Here is a 19,602-nt window from a genome sequence, read left to right as displayed (position 1 = left end):
TTTATCCTATCCTAGGTATTCCTTAAAGAGGTGGGGTTTCAGGTGTCTCCGGAAGGTGGTGATTGACTCCGCTGTCCTGGCGTCGTGAGGGAGTTTGTTCCACCATTGGGGGGCCAGAGCAGCGAACAGTTTTGACTGGGCTGAGCGGGAACTGTACTTCCTCAGTGGTAGGGAGGCGAGCAGGCCAGAGGTGGATGAACGCAGTGCCCTTGTTTGGGTGTAGGGCCTGATCAGAGCCTGGAGGTACTGAGGTGCCGTTCCCCTCACAGCTCCGTAGGCAAGCACCATGGTCTTGTAGCGGATGCGAGCTTCAACTGGAAGCCAGTGGAGAGAGCGGAGGAGCGGGGTGACGTGAGAGAACTTGGGAAGGTTGAACACCAGACGGGCTGCGGCGTTCTGGATGAGTTGTAGGGGTTTAATGGCACAGGCAGGGAGCCCAGCCAACAGCGAGTTGCAGTAATCCAGACGGGAGATGACGAGTGCCTGGATTAGGACCTGCGCCGCTTCCTGTGTGAGGCAAGGTCGTACTCTGCGGATGTTGTAGAGCATGAACCTACAGGAACGGGCCACCGCCTTGATGTTAGTTGAGAACGACAGGGTGTTGTCCAGGATCACGCCAAGGTTCTTAGCGCTCTGGGAGGAGGACACGATGGAGTTGTCAACCGTGATGGCGAGATCATGGAACGGGCAGTCCTTCCCCGGGAGGAAGAGCAGCTCCGTCTTGCCGAGGTTCAGCTTGTGGTGATCCGTCATCCACACTGATATGTCTGCCAGACATGCAGAGATGCGATTCGCCACCTGGTCATCAGAGGGGGGAAAGGAGAAGATTAATTGTGTGTCGTCTGCATAGCAATGATAGGAGAGACCATGTGAGGTTATGACAGAGCCAAGTGACTTGGTGTATAGCGAGAATAGGAGAGGGCCTAGAACAGAGCCCTGGGGGACACCAGTGGTGAGAGCGCGTGGTGAGGAGACAGATTCTCGCCACGCCACCTGGTAGGAGCGACCTGTCAGGTAGGACGCAATCCAAGCGTGGGCCGCGCCGGAGATGCCCAACTCTGAGAGGGTGGAGAGGAGGATCTGATGGTTCACAGTATCGAAGGCAGCCGATAGGTCTAGAAGGATGAGAGCAGAGGAGAGAGAGTTAGCTTTAGCAGTGCGGAGGGCCTCCGTGATACAGAGAAGAGCAGTCTCAGTTGAATGACTAGTCTTGAAACCTGACTGATTTGGATCAAGAAGGTCATTCTGAGAGAGATAGCGGGAGAGCTGGCCAAGGACGGCACGTTCAAGAGTTTTGGAGAGAAAAGAAAGAAGGGATACTGGTCTGTAGTTGTTGACATCGGAGGGATCGAGTGTAGGTTTTTTCAGAAGGGGTGCAACTCTCGCTCTCTTGAAGACGGGAGGGACGTAGCCAGCGGTCAGGGATGAGTTGATGAGCGAGGTGAGGTAAGGGAGAAGGTCACCGGAGATGGTCTGGAGAAGAGAGGAGGGGATAGGGTCAAGCGGGCAGGTTGTTGGGCGGCCGGCCGTCACAAGACGCGAGATGTCTTGGGGAGAAAGAGGTCAGAGCACAGGGTAGGGCAGTGTGAGCAGAACCAGCGGTGTCGTTTGACTTAGCAAACGAGGATCGGATGTCGTCGACCTTCTTTTCAAAATGGTTGACGAAGTCATCTGCAGAGAGGGAGGAGGGGAGGAGGATTCAAGAGGGAGGAGAAGGTGGCAAAGAGCTTCCTAGGGTTAGAGGCAGATGCTTGGAATTTAGTGGTAGAAAGTGGCTTTAGCAGCAGAGACAGAGGAGGAAAATGTAGAGAGGAGGGAGTGAAAGGATGCCAGGTCCGCAGGGAGGCGAGTTTTCCTCCATTTCCGCTCGGCTGCCCGGAGCCCTGTTCTGTGAGCTCGCAATGAGTCGTCGAGCCACGGAGCGGGAGGGGAGGACCGAGCCGGCCTGGAGGATAGGGGACATAGAGAGTCAAAGGATGCAGAAAGGGAGGAGAGGAGGGTTGAGGAGGCAGAATCAGGAGATAGGTTGGAGAAGGTTTGAGCAGAGGGAAGAGATGATAGGATGGAAGAGGAGAGAGTAGCGGGGGAGAAAGAGCGAAGGTTGGGACGGCGCGATACCATCCGAGTAGGGGCAGTGTGGGAAGTGTTGGATGAGAGCGAGAGGGAAAAGGATACAAGGTAGTGGTCGGAGACTTGGAGGGGAGTTGCAATGAGGTTAGTGGAAGTCCTTTGAGGACTAGTCAAGGACCATATCACCTCCACCCTACCTGACACCCTAGACCCACTCCAATTTGCTTACCGCCCAGATAGGTCAACAGACGACGCAATCTCAACCACACTGCCCTAACCCATCTGGACAAGAGGAATACCTATGTGAGAATGCTGTTCATCGACTACAGCTCAGCATTTAACACCATAGTACCCTCAACTCTTCATCAAGCTCGAGACCCTGGGTCTCGACCCCGCCCTGTGCAACTGGGTACTGGACTTCCTGACGGGCCGACCCCAGGTGGTGAGGGTAGGTAACATCTCCACCCCGCTGATCCTCAACACTGGGGCCCCACAAGGGTACGTTCTGAGCCCTCTCCTGTACTCCCTGTTCACCCACGACTGCGTGGCCACGCACACCTCCAACTCAATCATCAAGTTTGCGGACGACACTACAGTGGTAGGCTTGATTACCAACAACGACGAGACGGCCTACGGGGAGGAGGTGAGGGCCCTCTGAGTGTGGTGTCAGGAAAATAACCTCACACTCAACACCAACAAAACAAAGGAGATGATTGTGGACTTCAGGAAACAGCAGCGGGAGCACCCCCCTATCCACATCGATGGTACAGTAGACATCACGGACAAACTGGTCCACCCACACAGACAGCGTCGTGAAGAAGGCGCAGCAGCGCCTCTTCAACCTCAGGAGGCTGAAGAAATTTGGCTTGTCACCAAAAGCACTCACAAACTTCTACAGATGCACAATCGAGAGCATCCTGTCGGGCTGTATCACCGCCTGGTACGGCAACTGCTCCGCCCACAACCGTAAGGCTCTCCAGAGGGGGTAGTGAGGTCTGCACAATGCATCACTGGGGGCAAACTACCTGCCCTCCAGAACACCTACACCACCCGATGTCACAGGAAGGCCATAAAGATCATCAAGGACAACAACCACCCGAGCCACTGCCTGTTCACCCCGCTATCATCCAGAAGGCGAGGTCAGTACAGGTGCATCAAAGCAGGGACAGAGAGACTGATGGAAGCTGTTTATCTCAAGGCCATCAGACTGTTAAACAGCCACCACTAACATTGAGTGGCTGCTGCCAACACACTGACTCAACTCCAGCCACTTTAATAATGGGAATTGATGGAAATTGATGTAAAATATATCACTAGCCACTTTAAACAATGCTACTTAATATAATGTTTATATACCCTACATTACTCATCTCAGAGTACAGTATATACATTTATCATCTACTGCATCTTTATGTAATACATGTATCACTAGCCACTTTAAACTATGCCACTTTGTTTACATACCCTACATTACTCATCTCATATGTATATACTGTACTCGATACCATCTACTGCATCTTGCCTATGCCGTTCTGTACCATCACTCATTCATATATCTTTATGTACATATTCTTTATCCCTTTACACTTGTGTGTATAAGGTAGTAGTTTTGGAATTGTTAGGTTAGATTACTCGTTGGTTATTACTGCATTGTCGGAACTAGAAGCACAAGCATTTCGCTACTCGCATTAACATCTGCTATCCTTGTGTATGTGACAAATAAATTTGATTTGGTTGTAAAATCGTTGCTATTGAGCTCATGTATACAGTGCATTTGTAAGTTATTCAGACCCCTTTGACTTTTTCCACATTTTGTTACATTATAGCCTTATTTTAAAATTGACTGAATAGATTTTTTCCCCTCATCAATCTACACACACTACCCCAAATTCTAAACTATCACATTTAAATACAGTTGAAGTCGGAAGTTTACAAACAGTTAGGTTGGAGTCTGACAGGCTAATTGACATCATTTGAGTGAATTGGAGATGTACCTGTGGATGTTTTTCAAGGCCTACCTTTAAACTCAGTCCCTCTTTGCTTGACATGGGGATATCAAAAGAAATCAGCAAAGACCTCAGAAAGAAATTGTGGACCACCACAAGTCTGGTTCATCCTTGGGAGCAATTTCCAAATGCCTGAAGGTACCACGTTCATCTGTACAACAATATTACGCAAGTATAAACGCCATGGGACCACGCAGCCGTCATACTACTCAGGAAGGGGATGCGTTCTCTCTCCTAGAGGTGAACGTACTTTGGTGCAAAAAGTATTGGAGTGGCTATCACAAAGTCCTGAACTCAATCCCATAGAAAATTTGTAAGCAGAACTGAAAAACGTGTGTGAGTAAGGAGGCCTACAAACCTGACTCAGTTACACCAGCTCTGTCAGGAGGAATGGGCCAACATTCACCCAACTTATTGTGGGACGCTTGTGGAAGGCTACCTGAAACGTTTGACCCACAATTTAAAGGCAATGCTACCAAATACTGAGTGCATGTAAACTTCTGACCCACGGGGAATGTGATGAAATAAATAAAAGCTGAAATGAATAATTCTTTCTACTATTATTCTGACATTTCACATTCTTAAAATAAAGTGGTGATCCTAATTGACCTAAGACAGGGTATCTTTACAAGGATTAAATGTCAGGAATTGTGAAACTGAGTTTAAATGTTTTTGGCTAAGGAGTATGTAAACTTCTGACTTCAACTGTTTGAACGCCAGACCCTTTACTCAGTACTTTGTTGAAGCAGCTTTGATAGCAATTACAGCTTAGAGTCTTGGGTAGGGCATTACAAGCTTGGCACACCTGTATTTGGGTAGTTTGTCTCATTCTTTTCTGCAGATCCTCTCGAGCTCTGTCAGGTTGGATGGGAGCGTCGCTACTTTCCGAATGCACTGGACATACAGAAAGCTGTGTTTTGCCAGCAATTGGATTTTAAAATGCTATACAATCAGAACACCTTTATTCTCCCGGATAATGTTTTTCACCGGGAAAGAGGGGAGTGGCTCGCTAAACACAGCAGCAGGCCCCAGCGAAACCGCTATCCTCGAGGGGCAGCCACACACTTTCATGAGGCCTCTTAAAAAAATAAGACGTTTTGAGTGAAGTGACCATGTAGAATATGCCGCTCACATTGATGCGACCAATTAGAAATGTAACTCGCACAGCTCGTGTTGCTGCTCCAGTTTCAACTGTTCTGCCTTATTATTATTTCGACCATGCTGGTCATTTATGAACATTTGAACATCTTGGCCATGATCTGTTATAATCTCCACCCGGCACAGCCAGAAGAGGACTGGCCACCCCACATAGCCTGGTTCCTCTCTAGGTTTCTTCCTAGGTTTTGGCCTTTCTAGGGAGTTTTTCCTAGCCACTGTGCTTCTACACCTGCATTGCTTGCTGTTTGGGGTTTTAGGCTGGGTTTCTGTATAGCACTTTGAGATATCAGCTGATGTACGAAGGGCTATATAAATACATTTGATTTGAAGTAAAAGGGTCACAAAATGCAACAAAATGGTCACAGCCTGGAGCCCTGCTATGCTTTCATTAACATTGTAACATCATGATTCATCAAGTTGTAGCATTTGATTTTGTGCTATAGGCGGTCGTTTTAGTACTTGATTTTTAAAAATGTATTTCAATACAAATATTTTTGCTGGTGTTGGCCGGTAGGGGTCGATAACATCCTATATCACAAAGTTTTATGGGTACATAATCACAATAGGACAAAGGTTGACATCGCCCAACTCGAGAGTGTGTGTGTTCGTCACTGCCTCCTCCCTGTACCAGTAACACAGAACTCATTGGCGCTCTCTTCTAATTATAGGCACATTCACTTAGTCTATGAACAGTTTTCAGGCACGAAGGGAAGATATTTGTTTAATTAACTTTAATGTTCTATACTTTGGCAGATTTATCTTTCATGTGCTGCCTCTTTCAACCTTTTGAAAAGTGTAGCTAACGGTTTTCCAAAGAATTACAATGTTCGTATTGGATGCTGTTTTAAATGATTTTTTGTGATCCAAGAAGGCGTAGCAGTCGGACGTGTGTTTTGTCTTGTCCCGTCCTGTATAGTGTAAATATAGTTTTTCCTCTTTTTTTTTTCTGTATATATTTCGTACATATTTTAATCTCACTTCCCAACCACAGGCTGAATATACTCTCCTGCAACCCGCATCACCCAATGTGGTACGGATCTGCTTTTTCTATACTTTAGAATCGGAACCCTCATCAGAAGCTAGCCGCTAACTAGCTACTAGCTAGCCACTGCTAGCGGTCTTCAACGCTAACTAGGACACCAGCGCGACATCTACCCAAAGCATATCAGACTGCTTTTTCTCTACCACATCTCCGGATTCCTACCGCAAGCTCTGAAGCTTTATACCGGATCATCGTAAATAGCTAGCTGCAATCCGAGTGGCTACTCCTGGCTAACGTCTCTGTCCCAGAGCAAGCACCAGTTAGCCTGGAGCTAGCCTCGAGCTAAGCCCATCTCCCGACTACCCGAAGAGGTCCAAAAATACCTAATTTGCCAATTGGCCTGGACCCTCTACTGACCCTCTACTGCCGACACGGAGCCCCGCCGATCCATCACGACTGGTCCGCCGACATAATCGTCCGAGGGGGTTTCAACAGGCTTTTCCGCTGCGACATCGCCAAAGATCCATCTGCTGGCCAAGGCCCGCGAGCTTTCTGAATCGCTGTATCTCCAGCTCACCGCATGAAGAGGAATAAATAAACAGACTCACCCCATCGCGACGTCCCCCAAAGGTTAACTCTCTAGCCCTCGCTATCTCCTGCTTGCTAATTCGGCCTGCTAACGGCTAGCTTGTCAAGCTCCGGTCCGCTAACTGCTACCTTGTCTAGCTCGGGCCTACGAACTGTTAGCTTGTTAGCACAGGCCTGCTAACCGTCTGTACCACCGCGTCCCAATCACTCTCTGACCCCATTTACTTTCTATCTCTTTTTGATTTTTAATTTGTTTATACCTTCCGGAAACCTGCCTCACCCAATGTGATACGGAATCGCTATTACTTTTACTCTTATTTTTATTTTTATGACACACTCAAGAACCTCCAGACGCTAACCAGCTAACTAGCTACAAGCTAGTTAGTCATTGTTAGTTTAAAAAAAAAAAAAAAAAAAAACCTGGATAACACTCGCCAGCCCCCCTGCCCATCCACCGCACGCTGGACTGTCCATTAATCACGGTACTCCTTTCTGCTTGTTTGTCTTACCTGTCGGCCCCGTTGCCTAGTCAACGCCATTTTACCTGCTGTTTGTTGTGCTAGCGGATTAGCCTCGCCTACTGTTTTTAGCTAGCTTTCCAAATTCAACACCTGTGATTACTGTATGCCTCGCTGTATGTCTCTCTCAGATGTCAATATGCCTTGTATACTGTTGTTCAGGTTAGTTATAATTGTTTTAGTTCACAATGGAGCCCCTAGACCCACTCTGCATACCCCTGTTACCTCCTTTGTCCCACCTCCCACACATGCGGTGACCTCACCCATTACAACCAGCATGTCCAGAGATACAACCTGTCTCATCATCACCCAGTGCCTGGGCTTACCTCCGCTGTACCCGCACCCCACCATACCCTTGTCTGTGCATTATGCCCTGAATATATTCTACCATGCCCAGAAACCTGCTCCTCTTATCCTCTGCCCCCAACGCTCTAGGCGACCAGTTTTGATAGCCTTTAGCCGCACCCTCATACTACTCCTTCTCTGTTCCGCGGGTGATGTGGAGGTAAACCCAGGCCCTGCATGTCCCCAGGTACCCTCATTTGTTGACTTCTGTGATCGAAAAAGCCTTGGTTTTATGCATGTCAACATCAGAAGCCTCCTCCCTAAGTTTGTTTTACTCACTGCTTTAGCACACTCTGCTAACCCTGATGTCCTTGCCGTGTCTGAATCCTGGCTCAGGAAGGCCACCAAAAATTCAGAGATTTCCATACCCAACTATAACATCTTCCGTCAAGATAGAACTACCAAAGGGGCGGAGTTGCAGTCTACTGCAGAGATAGCCTGCAAAGTAATGTCATACTTTCCAGGTCCATACCTAAACAGTTCGAACTACTAATTTTGAAAATTACCCTCTCCAGAAATAAGTCTCTCACTGTTGCCGCCTGCTACCGGCCACCCTCAGCTCCCAGCTGTGCCCTGGACACCATTTGTGAATTGATCGCCCCCATCTAGCTTCAGAGTTTGTTCTGTTAGGTGACCTAAACTGGGATATGCTTAACACCCCGGCAGTCCTACAATGTAAGCTAGATGCCCTCAATCTCACTCAAATCATCAAGGAACCCACCAGGCACAACCCTAACTCTGTAAACAAGGGCACCCTCATAGACGTCATCCTGACCAACTGGCCCTCCAAATACACCTCCGCTGTCTTCAACCAGGATCTCAGCGATCACTGCCTCATTGCCTGTATCCGCCACGGAGCCGCAGTCAAACGACCACCCCTCATCACTGTCAAACGCTCCCTAAAACACTTCTGTGAGCAGGCCTTTCTAATCGACCTGGCCCGGGTATCCTGGAAGGACATTGACCTCATCCCATCAGTTGAGGATGCCTGGTCATTCTTTAAAAGTAACTTCCTCACCATTTTAGATAAGCATGCTCCGTTCAAAAATGCAGAACCAAGAACAGATACAGCCCTTGGTTCACTCCAGACCTGACTGCCCTCGACCAGCACAAAAACATCCTGTGGCGGACTGCAATAGCATCGAATAGCCCCGTGATATGCAACTGTTCAGGGAAGTCAGGAACCAATACACGCAGTCAGTCAGGAAAGCTAAGGCCAGCTTCTTCAGGCAGAAGTTTGCATCCTGTAGCTCCAACTCCAAAAAGTTCTGGGACACTGTGAAGTCCATGGAGAACAAGAGTACCTCCTCCCAGCTGCCCACTGCACTGAGGCTAGGTAACACGGTCTCCACCGATAAATCCACGATTATCGAAAGCTTCAATAAGCACTTCTCAACGGCTGGCCATGCCTTCCGCCTGGCTACTCCAACCTCGGCCAACAGCTCCGCCCCCCGCAGCTCCTCGCCCAAGCCTCTCCAGGTTCTCCTTTACCCAAATCCAGATAGCAGATGTTCTGAAAGAGCTGCAAAACCTAGACCCGTACAAATCAGCTGGGCTTGACAATCTGGACCCTCTATTTCTGAAACTATCTGCCGCCATTGTCGCAACCCCTATTACCAGCCTGTTCAACCTCTCTTTCATATCGTCTGAGATCCCCAAGGATTGGAAAGCTGCCGCAGTCATCCCCCTCTTCAAAGGGGGAGACACCCTGGACCCAAACTGCTATAGACCTATATCCATCCTGCCCTGCCCATCTAAGGTCTTCGAAAGCCAAGTCAACAAACAGGTCACTGACCATCTCGAATCCCACCGTACCTTCTCCGCTGTGCAATCTGGTTTCCGAGCCGGTCACGGGTGCACCTCAGCCACGCTCAAGGTACTAAACGATATCATAACCGCCATCGATAAAAGAAAGTACTGTGCAGCCGTCTTCATCGACCTCGCCAAGGCTTTCGACTCTGTCAATCACCATATTCTTATCGGCAGACTCAATAGCCTCGGTTTCTCGGATGACTGCCTTGCCTGGTTCACCAATTACTTTGCAGACAGAGTTCAGTGTGTCAAATCGGAGGGCATGCTGTCCGGTCCTCTGGCAGTCTCTATGGGGGTGCCACAGGGTTCAATTCTCGGGCCGACTCTTTTCTCTGTATATATCAATGATGTTGCTCTTGCTGCGGGCGATTCCCTGATCCACCTCTACGCAGACGACACCATTCTATATACTTTCGGCCCGTCATTGGACACTGTGCTATCTAACCTCCAAACGAGCTTCAATGCCATACAGCACTCCTTCCGTGGCCTCCAACTGCTCTTAAACGCGAGTAAAACCAAATGCATGCTTTTCAACCGATCGCTGCCTGCACCCGCATGCCCGACTAGCATCACCACCCTGGATGGTTCCGACCTTGAATATGTGGACATCTATAAGTACCTAGGTGTCTGGCTAGACTGCAAACTCTCCTTCCAGACTCACATCAAACATCCTCAATCGAAAATCAAATCAAGAGTCGGCTTTCTATTCCGCAACAAAGCCTCCTTCACTCACGCCGCCAAGCTTACCCTAGTAAAACTGACTATCCTACCGATCCTCGATTTCGGCGATGTCATCTACAAAATGGCTTCCAACACTCTACTCAGCAAACTGGATGCAGTCTATCATAGTGCCATCCGTTTTGTCACCAAAGCACCTTATACCACCCACCACTGCGACTTGTATGCTCTAGTCGGCTGGCCCTCGCTACATATTCGTCGCCAGACCCACTGGCTCAGGTCATCTACAAGTCCATGCTAGGTAAAGCTCCGCCTTATCTCAGTTCACTGGTCACGATGGCAACACCCATCCGTAGCACACGCTCCAGCAGGTGTATCTCACTGATCATCCCTAAAGCCAACACCTCATTTGGCCGCCTTTCGTTCCAGTACTCTGCTGCCTGTGACTGGAACGAACTGCAAAAATCGCTGAAGTTGGAGACTTTTATCTCCCTCACCAACTTCAAACATCAGCTATCCGAGCAGCTAACCGATCGCTGCAGCTGTACATAGTCTATTGGTAAATAGCCCACCCATTTTCACCTACCTCATCCCCATACTGTTTTTATACTGTTTTTTTATTTTATTTATTTATTTACTTTTCTGCTCTTTTGCACACCAATATCTCTACCTGTACATGACCATCTGATCATTTATCACCCCAGTGTTAATCTGCAAAATTGTATTATTCGCCTACCTCCTCATGCCTTTTGCACACATTGTATATAGACTGCCCATTTTTTTCCTACTGTGTTATTGACTTGTTAATTGCTTACTCCATGTGTAACTCTGTGTTGTCTGTTCACACTGCTATGCTTTATCTTGGCCAGGTCGCAGTTGCAAATGAGAACTTGTTCTCAACTAGCCTACCTGGTTAAATAAAGGTGAAATAAAAAAATAAAAAATAAATAAAATAAAAATGTAGTGGACAAAAAGTCTGGGATTTAAATCAAATCAACATTGCAGTTCAAGAAAAAGTTAAGAAAATGAAATAAAGTACATTTTGGATTTGTATTTTACTACAAGAAAATAACAATAACAAGGTTATATACAGGGGGTACCGGTACCGAGTCAATGTGCGGGGGTGAAGGTTAGTCAAGGTAATTTGTAAAGTGACTATGCATAGATAATAAACAGTGAGTAGCAGCAGTGTAAAAACTAAGGGGTGGGTGTCAATGTAAATTGTCCGGGTGGCCATTTGATTAATTGTTCAGCAGTCCTATGGCTTGGGGGTAGAAGCTGTTAAGGAGCCTATTGAACCTATACTTGGCGCTCCAGTACAAAGTGCCATGCGGTAGCAGAGAGAACAGTCTGACACCGCCTAGTATATAGGTCCTGGATTTCAGGAAGCTTGGCCCCAGTGATGTACTGGCCCGCATGCACTACCCTCTGTAGCGACTTAAGGTCAGATGGCGAGCAGTTGCCATACCAGGCACTTTTGCAACCGGTCAGGATGCTCTCTGGTGCAGCTGTAGACTTTTTGAGGATCTGGGGACCCGTGCCAAATCTTTTCTGTCTCCTGAGGGGCCCTCTTCACGACTGTCTTGGTGTGTTTGGACCATGATAGTGAGTTGGTGATGTGGACACCAAGGAACTTAACTCTCGACCCCGTCCACTTCAGCCCTTTTGATATTAATGGGGGACTGTTGGGCCCTCCTTTTCCTATAATCCACGATCAGCTCCTTTGTCTTGCTCACTTTGAGGGAGAAGTTGTTGTCCTGAAACCACACAGTCAGGTCTCTGACCTCCCTATAGGCTGTCTCATCGTTGTCGGTGATCAGGCTTACCACTTCTGTCGTCAGAAAACTTAATGATGGTGTTGGAGTCGTGCTTGGCCACTCAGTCGTGGGTGGACAAGGACTACAGGAGGGGACTAATCACCCACCCCTGAGAGGCCCCAGTGTTGAGGATCAGCGTGGCAGATGTGTTTTTGTCTACCCTTACCACTTGGGGGCTGCCTGTCAGAAATCAAGGATCCAGTTGCAGAGGGAGATGTTTAGTCCCAGGATCATTAGTTTAGTGATTAGCTTTGTACTATGGTGTTGAATGCTGAGCTGTACTCAATGAACAGCATTCTCACATAGGTGTCCTTTTGTCCAGGTGGGAACGGACAGTGTGGAGTGCAATTTGAGATGGCGTAATCTGTGGATCTGTTGGGGTGGTGTGCGAATTGAAGTGGGTCTAGGGTTTCCGGCGTACTGGTGTTGATGTGAACCATGACCAGCTTTTCAAAGCACTTCATGGCTACCGACGTGAGTGCTACGGGCGGTAATCATTTAGGCAGGTTATCTTCGCTATCTTTTGCACAGGGACTGTGGTGGTCTGTTTGAAACATGTAGGTATTACAGACTCGGCCAGGGAGAGTCAAGTAAGACTCTTTCCAGTTGGTCTGTGCATGCTTTGAGTACACATCCTGGTAACCCGTCTGGCTCCGTGGCTTTGTGAATGTTGATCTGTTTAAAGGCCTTGCTCACATCGGCTACGGAGAGAGTGATCACAGTCGTCCAGAACAGCTGGTGCTCTCATGCATGCTTCAGTGTTGCTTGCCTCGAAGTGAGCATATATGGCATTTAGCTCATCTGGTAGGCTTGCGACTCAGCTCGCGGCTTAGTTTCCCTTTGTAGTGCTCAATAGTTTTCCGTCTCTGCCACATCTGATGAGCATCGGAGCCAGTACAGTAGGATTCAATCTTAGTCCTGTATTGATGCTTTGTCTGTTTGATGGTTCGTCTGAGGGCATAGCAGGATTTTTGACAAGCATCCGGGTTAGTGTCCCGCTCCTTGAAAGCGGCAGCTCTAGCCTTTAGCTCGGCGCTGATGTTGCCTGTAATCCTTGGGTTCCATTTGGGATATGTGTACGTACAGTCAATATGGGGACAACATCGTCGATGTACTTATTGATGAAGCTGGCGACTGAGATGGTATACTACTCAGTGCCGTTGGATGAATCCCGGAACATATTCCAGTCTGTGCTAGCAAAAACAGTCCTGTAGCATCCACATCATCTGACCACTTCCGTATTGAGTGAGTCACTGGTACTTCCTGCTTTAGTTTTTGCTTGTAAGCAGGAATCAGGAGGATAGAATAATGGTCAGATTTGCCAAATGGAGGTTGAGCTTTGTATGTGTCTGTGTGTGGAGTGAAGGTGGTCTAGAGTTAACCCCCCCCCCGCTGGTTGCACATGTGACATGCTGGTAGAAATATTAGGTAACACTGATTTTAAGTTTCCCTCCAGTAAAGTCCCCGGCCACGAGAAGCGCCACTTCTGGATGTTGGTTTGGAGCCCGTAAAACGGCAGCCATCCCTTCCGGCACCATTATGTAACTGATTAGAAGACCGTAGGCAGTCATTACCTGTTATGTGGCCTGCTGTTTTATCTACTCACATAATCCAGTATTGGCATTTTGATTATCTATCAATGAGGTTAGGTGGAGCAGGCAATGTTGTGTTCTTTGTATGGAGAGGGATTTCTACTTTTGAATAGGGATGGGACTTTGCTAAATCTGACTTTGATCTGATAGCTACCAAGTAATGTTGGGCTCAGTATCACTAAAATTGATATTGTAACCCTTACTTTTTACACTACAATACTGCTTCTGCTTTGGCTTTAATGGGGTACATGATAAAACTGACATAATTAGAAAAAAGCTTTACATGTATGTGTCAATACTTAGCCTTACTGTCAGCCTCTATTAATCTATTGCATTAGCCTAGGCCTAAATGTTGGAATTCTTCAAAGAAATGTAAGATACCACCCATTAAAATAACACGTTAGCAAGCAGTTATTTAACCACCAAGACACAGTCCTGTCTAAAGGATGTAAACAACTTGACCTTCTTTGGTACTATAAAGGCTATGTTTCAACACTTCCCTACTTCAATTTATTCAGTCTTTGAGTTGGTCTGTGCATTGTCTGTACGGCCAGTCTACTGCTGCTTATTGTTAATGTATGCTTTCACCTGCTTCTAAAAAGTGTCTAAATGTGTCCTTGACCCTGCTGGTTATCTCACACACTGTAGTCTCTGGATTGAAGCCAAATAGGGGTGCTTATAACCTGGACAGTGTGTGGTGAAATGGACATTCATTCTTTTGCATATCCCACTCCCCCTGATCCCATGCCGGAGAGTGGGGTCAGCCATTATTGACTGCGACCTGGGAGCAATTAGGGTTAAGTGCCTTGCTCAAGGCAAGATTGACAAATTTATTTTATCTCATTGGCTTGGCGATTTGAACTAGTTACTGGCCCAAGGCTCTAACCCTATTATATTTAACTAAGGGGTAAGGTACTGTGAGCAGTCCTGGTGGGGGATTTATGGCTTTTTCTGTTCCGCATAGTGTGTGCTGTGAGGGTGCTGGCTGGGCTGTGAGGGTGCTGGCTGCCCTGTGTGCAGGAGTGTGTTGTGACCTGCTCTAATGCTCAGAGCGAAGACATAAAATGGTTTCAATATGGAAAGCAGAGCATTGCACACCTCATTGATTCCACTTTATGGCCCAGTAATGGCTCTGCAGCTACCAGGCACCAGCTGTATTTGTTTGCTCTCCACATTTCCAAGATTGTGGCCAACTGGCCCAGTCTTTTTCACTCGCAGGGAAGTGCAAGATAATTGGACATGTGCAGTTTCTGTCAAGGGGCTCACATTACTCTTTCCAATGGGCCACAAGACCTCCAAGAAATCCTGCACCTCAATAGATGCAACTGTTTTTGTTTAGCCATTTTAGTGAGTGTTTGTTTCACTGTGTGTGTGTGTGTGATTTTTGGTTGTTGTACATATTTGTGTGAAATTGTGAATGAATTTTATCAGACTACTTAGAGCTGGAGGATTTGTCAGCTTTGTCCTCTTGTTCCTCTGCTGTGACTGATTGACTATTTATTTACACTAAAGCTCTGATGTTCTTATCCCAGACAGCAGTTGTCAAATGCTAATTTTGACTCGCCTCCAATATCCCGGAAGGCCCCGGCCTCATCTGTCAAGTGTAAAAAACCTAGACAGTCAACGGCCCCCAAGAAGGAGGCCTCCATCTTCAATCACTTTTTCCGAAAGGGTCCCACCACCTCCACAACTTCTCTCACTACAGAGGCCACGCCAGCACAGCAACCTATTCCATGCAGAAAGAGACTGTCTGACACTCCTCTACGTAGTCAAACTGTGAAGGAGGGCCCCCGTCCTACACAGACTGTGAAAGTAGACCCTGATCATCAGGTCTCTGTGAAGGAGGAGCCCATTGAGGACATACTGCCCCAGGTGCTGGTGTCTGTAAAGATGGAGAAGATTGACTTCTCCATGACAGGGCTGGCGTCCCTGGCTGATTCACAGTCCTCATCACAGGACCTGAAGCCTCTAGTTAAAGGTAAGGCCTTCCTGCTGCTGACTGACTGTCTCCAGGAATTCTTCTTCTCTCTCTGTGTGTGTGTGTGTGAAGACACTAATTCTATTTTCCATTGGAACATTTTGAATATGAGAGACTTGGCTGCCAAAGCATAGTGTTTCTAATGGATACAGTATGGGCCTATGCTTAAAATGGAAATGCCCTCCATAGAGAAAGCAATGTTGGTTGTACTGTTTTTCATATTACTAGTTGCATAGAATATTCTTGTCCATTAAAGACACGCTCAGGACCTTTTGGCGACTACTAAGTATTTCTTAAACCTTTCAGTTTGAGCTGGATGTGTAGTTCATACATGCATAATCTATGAGCAGAATTACTGTTTTACCTCAATTAGCCACAAAATCCCTAGATTGAAAGCGACTGTTTTTCTGGAAGCTGTGCTGCTCTATTTTTCTTACATTTTCCCTCATGTGGGACAGCCCCCTAGCAATTTGAGTTCTAGTCAATGAGCTTCAGCCACTCACCTTCTGAGTGACAGCTAGCTAGATGCACACACACAGCAGAGTGAGAGAGCAATGACATGATGCACATACAGTCCCAGTCAAAAGCTTGGACACACCTACTCATTCAAGGGTTTTTCTTTATATTTACTATTTTATACATTGTAGAATAATAGTGAAGACATTTGGGTGATAGTGAAGGCCATGTCATCTGATGCAGCACTCCATGACTCTCCTTCTTGGTCAAATAGCCCTTATACAGCCTGTGTTTTTGGTCATTGTCCTGTTGAAAAACAAATGATAGTCCCACTAAGCTCAAACTAGATGGGATGGCGTTTCACTGCAGAATGCTGTGGTAGCCGTGCTGGTTAAGTGTGCCTTGAATTCTAAATAAATTACCGACAGTGTCACCAGCAAAGCACCCCCACACCATCACACCTCCTCCTCCATGCTTCACTGTGGGAACCACACATGCGGAAATCATCCGTTCACCTACTCAGCGGCTCAGAAAAACAATGTGTTGGAACCAAAAATCTCAAATTTGAACTCATTAGACCAAAGGACAGATGTCCACCAGTCTAATGTCCATTTCTTGTGTTTATTGGCCCAAGCAAGTCTCTTCTTCTTATTGGTGTCCTTTAGTCGTGGTTTCTTTGCAGCAATTCTATCATGAAGTCCTGACTCATGCAGTCTCCTCTGAACAGTTGATGTTGAGATGTGTCTGTTACTTGTCTGTTACTTGAACTCTGCGAAGCATTTTATTTCGGCTGCAATCTGAGGCTGATAACTCTAATGAACTTATCCTCTGCAGCAGAGGTAACTCCGGGTCTTCCTTTCCTGTGGCGGTTCTCATGAGAGCCAGTTTCATCATATCGCTTGATGGTTTTTGTGACTGCACTTGAAGATACTTTGAACGTTTTTGAAATGTTCTGTATTGACTGAACTTCATGTTTTAAAGTAATAATGGACTGTCATTTCTCTTATTTGAGCTGTTCTTGTCATATATGGACTTGGTCTTTTACCAAATAGGCCCATCTTCTGTATACCACCCCTACCTTGTCACAACACAACTGATCTACGCATTAAGAAGGAAATAAATTCCATAAATTAACTTTGAACAACAACACACCTGTTCATTTAAATGCATTCCAGGTGACTACCTCATGAAGCTGGTTGAGAGAATGCTAATAGTGTGTAAAGCTGTCATTAAGGCAAAGGGTGGCTACTTTAAAGTATCTCAAATATAAAATATGTTTTGGTTTAACACTTTTTTTTGGTTACTTCATGATTCCATATGTGTTATTTCACAATGTAGAAAACAGTCAAAATCAAGAGAAACCCAGGAATGAGTAGGTGTCCAAACTTTTGGCTGGTACTGTATCTGCACATATGTGATGTAGTAACCAGGGACCACTTTTGGGTGTTGAGCACTACCTTCAGAACTACTGGTTAAAAAGCATACACAAGTACTGGATAATCCCTTAAAAATGATGGATGATTTCAATGCTGCATGGAAATGTGGCCTTTTCACAATGTGTCTCTCCTTTTCTATATGTGTGTTTGTCTATAAATCCTGCTGTGTGTGTGTTTTGCAGTGGAGTGTCCTGTGTGTTCTGTGGGCATCCTTGAACAGTTCATCAACAAGCACCTGGACAGCTGTCTGACCCAAGGGGAAAAGAAGGAGAGCCTTAGGAGGTACCATTGAACACACATCTCAAAGGGGTTCAAGAGTTCACTTTTTTGACGTTTCTACTTATTTTAGGCTTCCTTGACACTGATGACGTCCAAACTAAGCTGAAACTTCAAAAAAGTGTCCCTTAGAATTCCCCTAGAATGTTCTATTAACCTTGATGTAAAGCTAGCACTAGGTCAGGTATGTGACTTATGTTTTGATTTATTTTGACATGTCTCTGAGTTGTATATTTTGTTTAGATTTATGTTTGGGGAGATGTAATATCCCTTCCTCTGCTGAAAGTACTGTCTACTCTACCTTCAAATTTGAAGTCAACCTGGAAATGTTTATTTTTGTAGCAATCTAATGGAAGATTCCACAGTAGGATAAATATAGGCCTGAGCCATTTGATTCTCCATCAAACTGGTGAAGTGTACATGACAGCACGGAACCCTTGATTCGTGACCTTGATGTCAGAGTGATGGATTACACAAATTCCTATACTCTTCAACACATTTGACCTGCCACACAGCTCTGAATAGGAGCTGGTGAGGAGTTTTCAATGCTACTGTACTCATAAATACAGGCATTGCGTCTTGGTGATGAAGAGATGCCATGTGGTCAGAACCTTGTCCTGTTCTGAATCCTCCTTATGGACTTTCTATCTGAAAAGCAGAGAAGGGAACAACAACAGAACTAAAACAGAATTACTTGGAAAGCCCAGATAAAACCCAAATATATTTATTAGCCTTACGTGGGTGGTCAGCGCAGTAGAGAAAAAACCCAATTGTCAAACTTGAGTAAAAGTGAAAGTCACCCAGTAAAATCTTAAGTATATTTCAAACCAAATACTTTTACTAAGTTTCAAAAGTAAATGTAATTGCAAAAATACTTAAATAACAAAGTAAAACTATAATTAATTTCTCATTCCTTATATTACGCAAACCAGACGGCACAATTTTTAAAATTTTATTTACGGATAGCCAGGGTCACACTCCAACACTCAGACATCATTTACAAAATCAGCATTTGTGGATTTCTGCCAGATTAGAGGTAGTAAGGATTATTGAAGTATTTTTACTTAAGTACTTTATACCACTGGGTAAGCGATAGTGAAGAGCTTTATACTGTACACTGCTGCCAAGATGTCTGGCTCCAAATATGTGTCTGTTCTTACAAGTGGTAGCGGAGAGACTCCCGGCCTCCAATATCATTTAATTACAGAGCCTCGCTCCGCCCTGCATATCAGGCCTTAGGTTGACCATAACAAAGAAAAGGAGAGCCTCACACTCTTGGAGCTCAGATGCTATAATTGAATAACTGTTCTTTTGACAGACAATCTGTCTTCATCAGGGTAAAATGACAAACACTGTGGGTCACTAGTTTATATGGATTGGAAGGTTAACTATGGACATTAAATTCACGTTGTCTTCTTCTGTGGTGCCCTCCCTATGATGTACTGTTTTTGGGCCAGCCAGAGGTCTTGTGTGCTGCAATAACAATAACTTCCTCACTGTAGTTCATCATGGAATGAATAATAGTCTAATGACCATGTTATAACAAGTTGTAAACTGATCTTCTCTATGGCTTCATATGGCACAGCTCCCTAGGTGCCAAGAGGAAGCCGATGAGGAAGCTGGTATACACACTGCTGTCCATGCAGGAGCTGAAGAAGAGGCTGAAGGAGTGCCACCTCTCTGCCCAGGGCACCAGAGACCAGCTGGTCAGGAGGCACCAGGACTTTGTACACTTCTACAATGCCCAGTGCGACGCCCTCGAACCGAAATCAGGTAAGAGCTCCATTTTCACTGTGTGAAAAATTTGCAATGACAGGGAGTCAACCTTGGCTGATGGTACAAATCTGCTTTTAAATGTCAAAGCAGTCTTCTAACCACCATAAACATACT

The 19,602-nt window shown here is 46.1% G+C and overlaps 1 protein-coding gene across 1 annotated transcript in view; it reads left to right on the top strand.

Annotated features, from left to right (window-relative positions):
• Nucleotides 1-19,602, top strand: part of LOC115140152 (E3 ubiquitin-protein ligase RAD18-like) — a 119,522-nt gene that overhangs the window by 22,680 nt on the left and 77,240 nt on the right. The window contains exons 5-7 of the mRNA XM_029678309.2: nt 15,099-15,544; nt 17,619-17,718; nt 19,298-19,485. Coding sequence (XP_029534169.2) covers nt 15,099-15,544; nt 17,619-17,718; nt 19,298-19,485 — 734 coding nt within the window. The remainder of the gene's footprint in view (nt 1-15,098; nt 15,545-17,618; nt 17,719-19,297; nt 19,486-19,602) is intronic.

The sequence above is a fragment of the Oncorhynchus nerka genome, linkage group LG2 (assembly GCF_034236695.1).
Source record: "Oncorhynchus nerka isolate Pitt River linkage group LG2, Oner_Uvic_2.0, whole genome shotgun sequence".
Taxonomy (NCBI): Eukaryota; Metazoa; Chordata; class Actinopteri; order Salmoniformes; family Salmonidae; genus Oncorhynchus; species Oncorhynchus nerka.
This window is presented reverse-complemented; position numbering and strand designations above follow the sequence as displayed.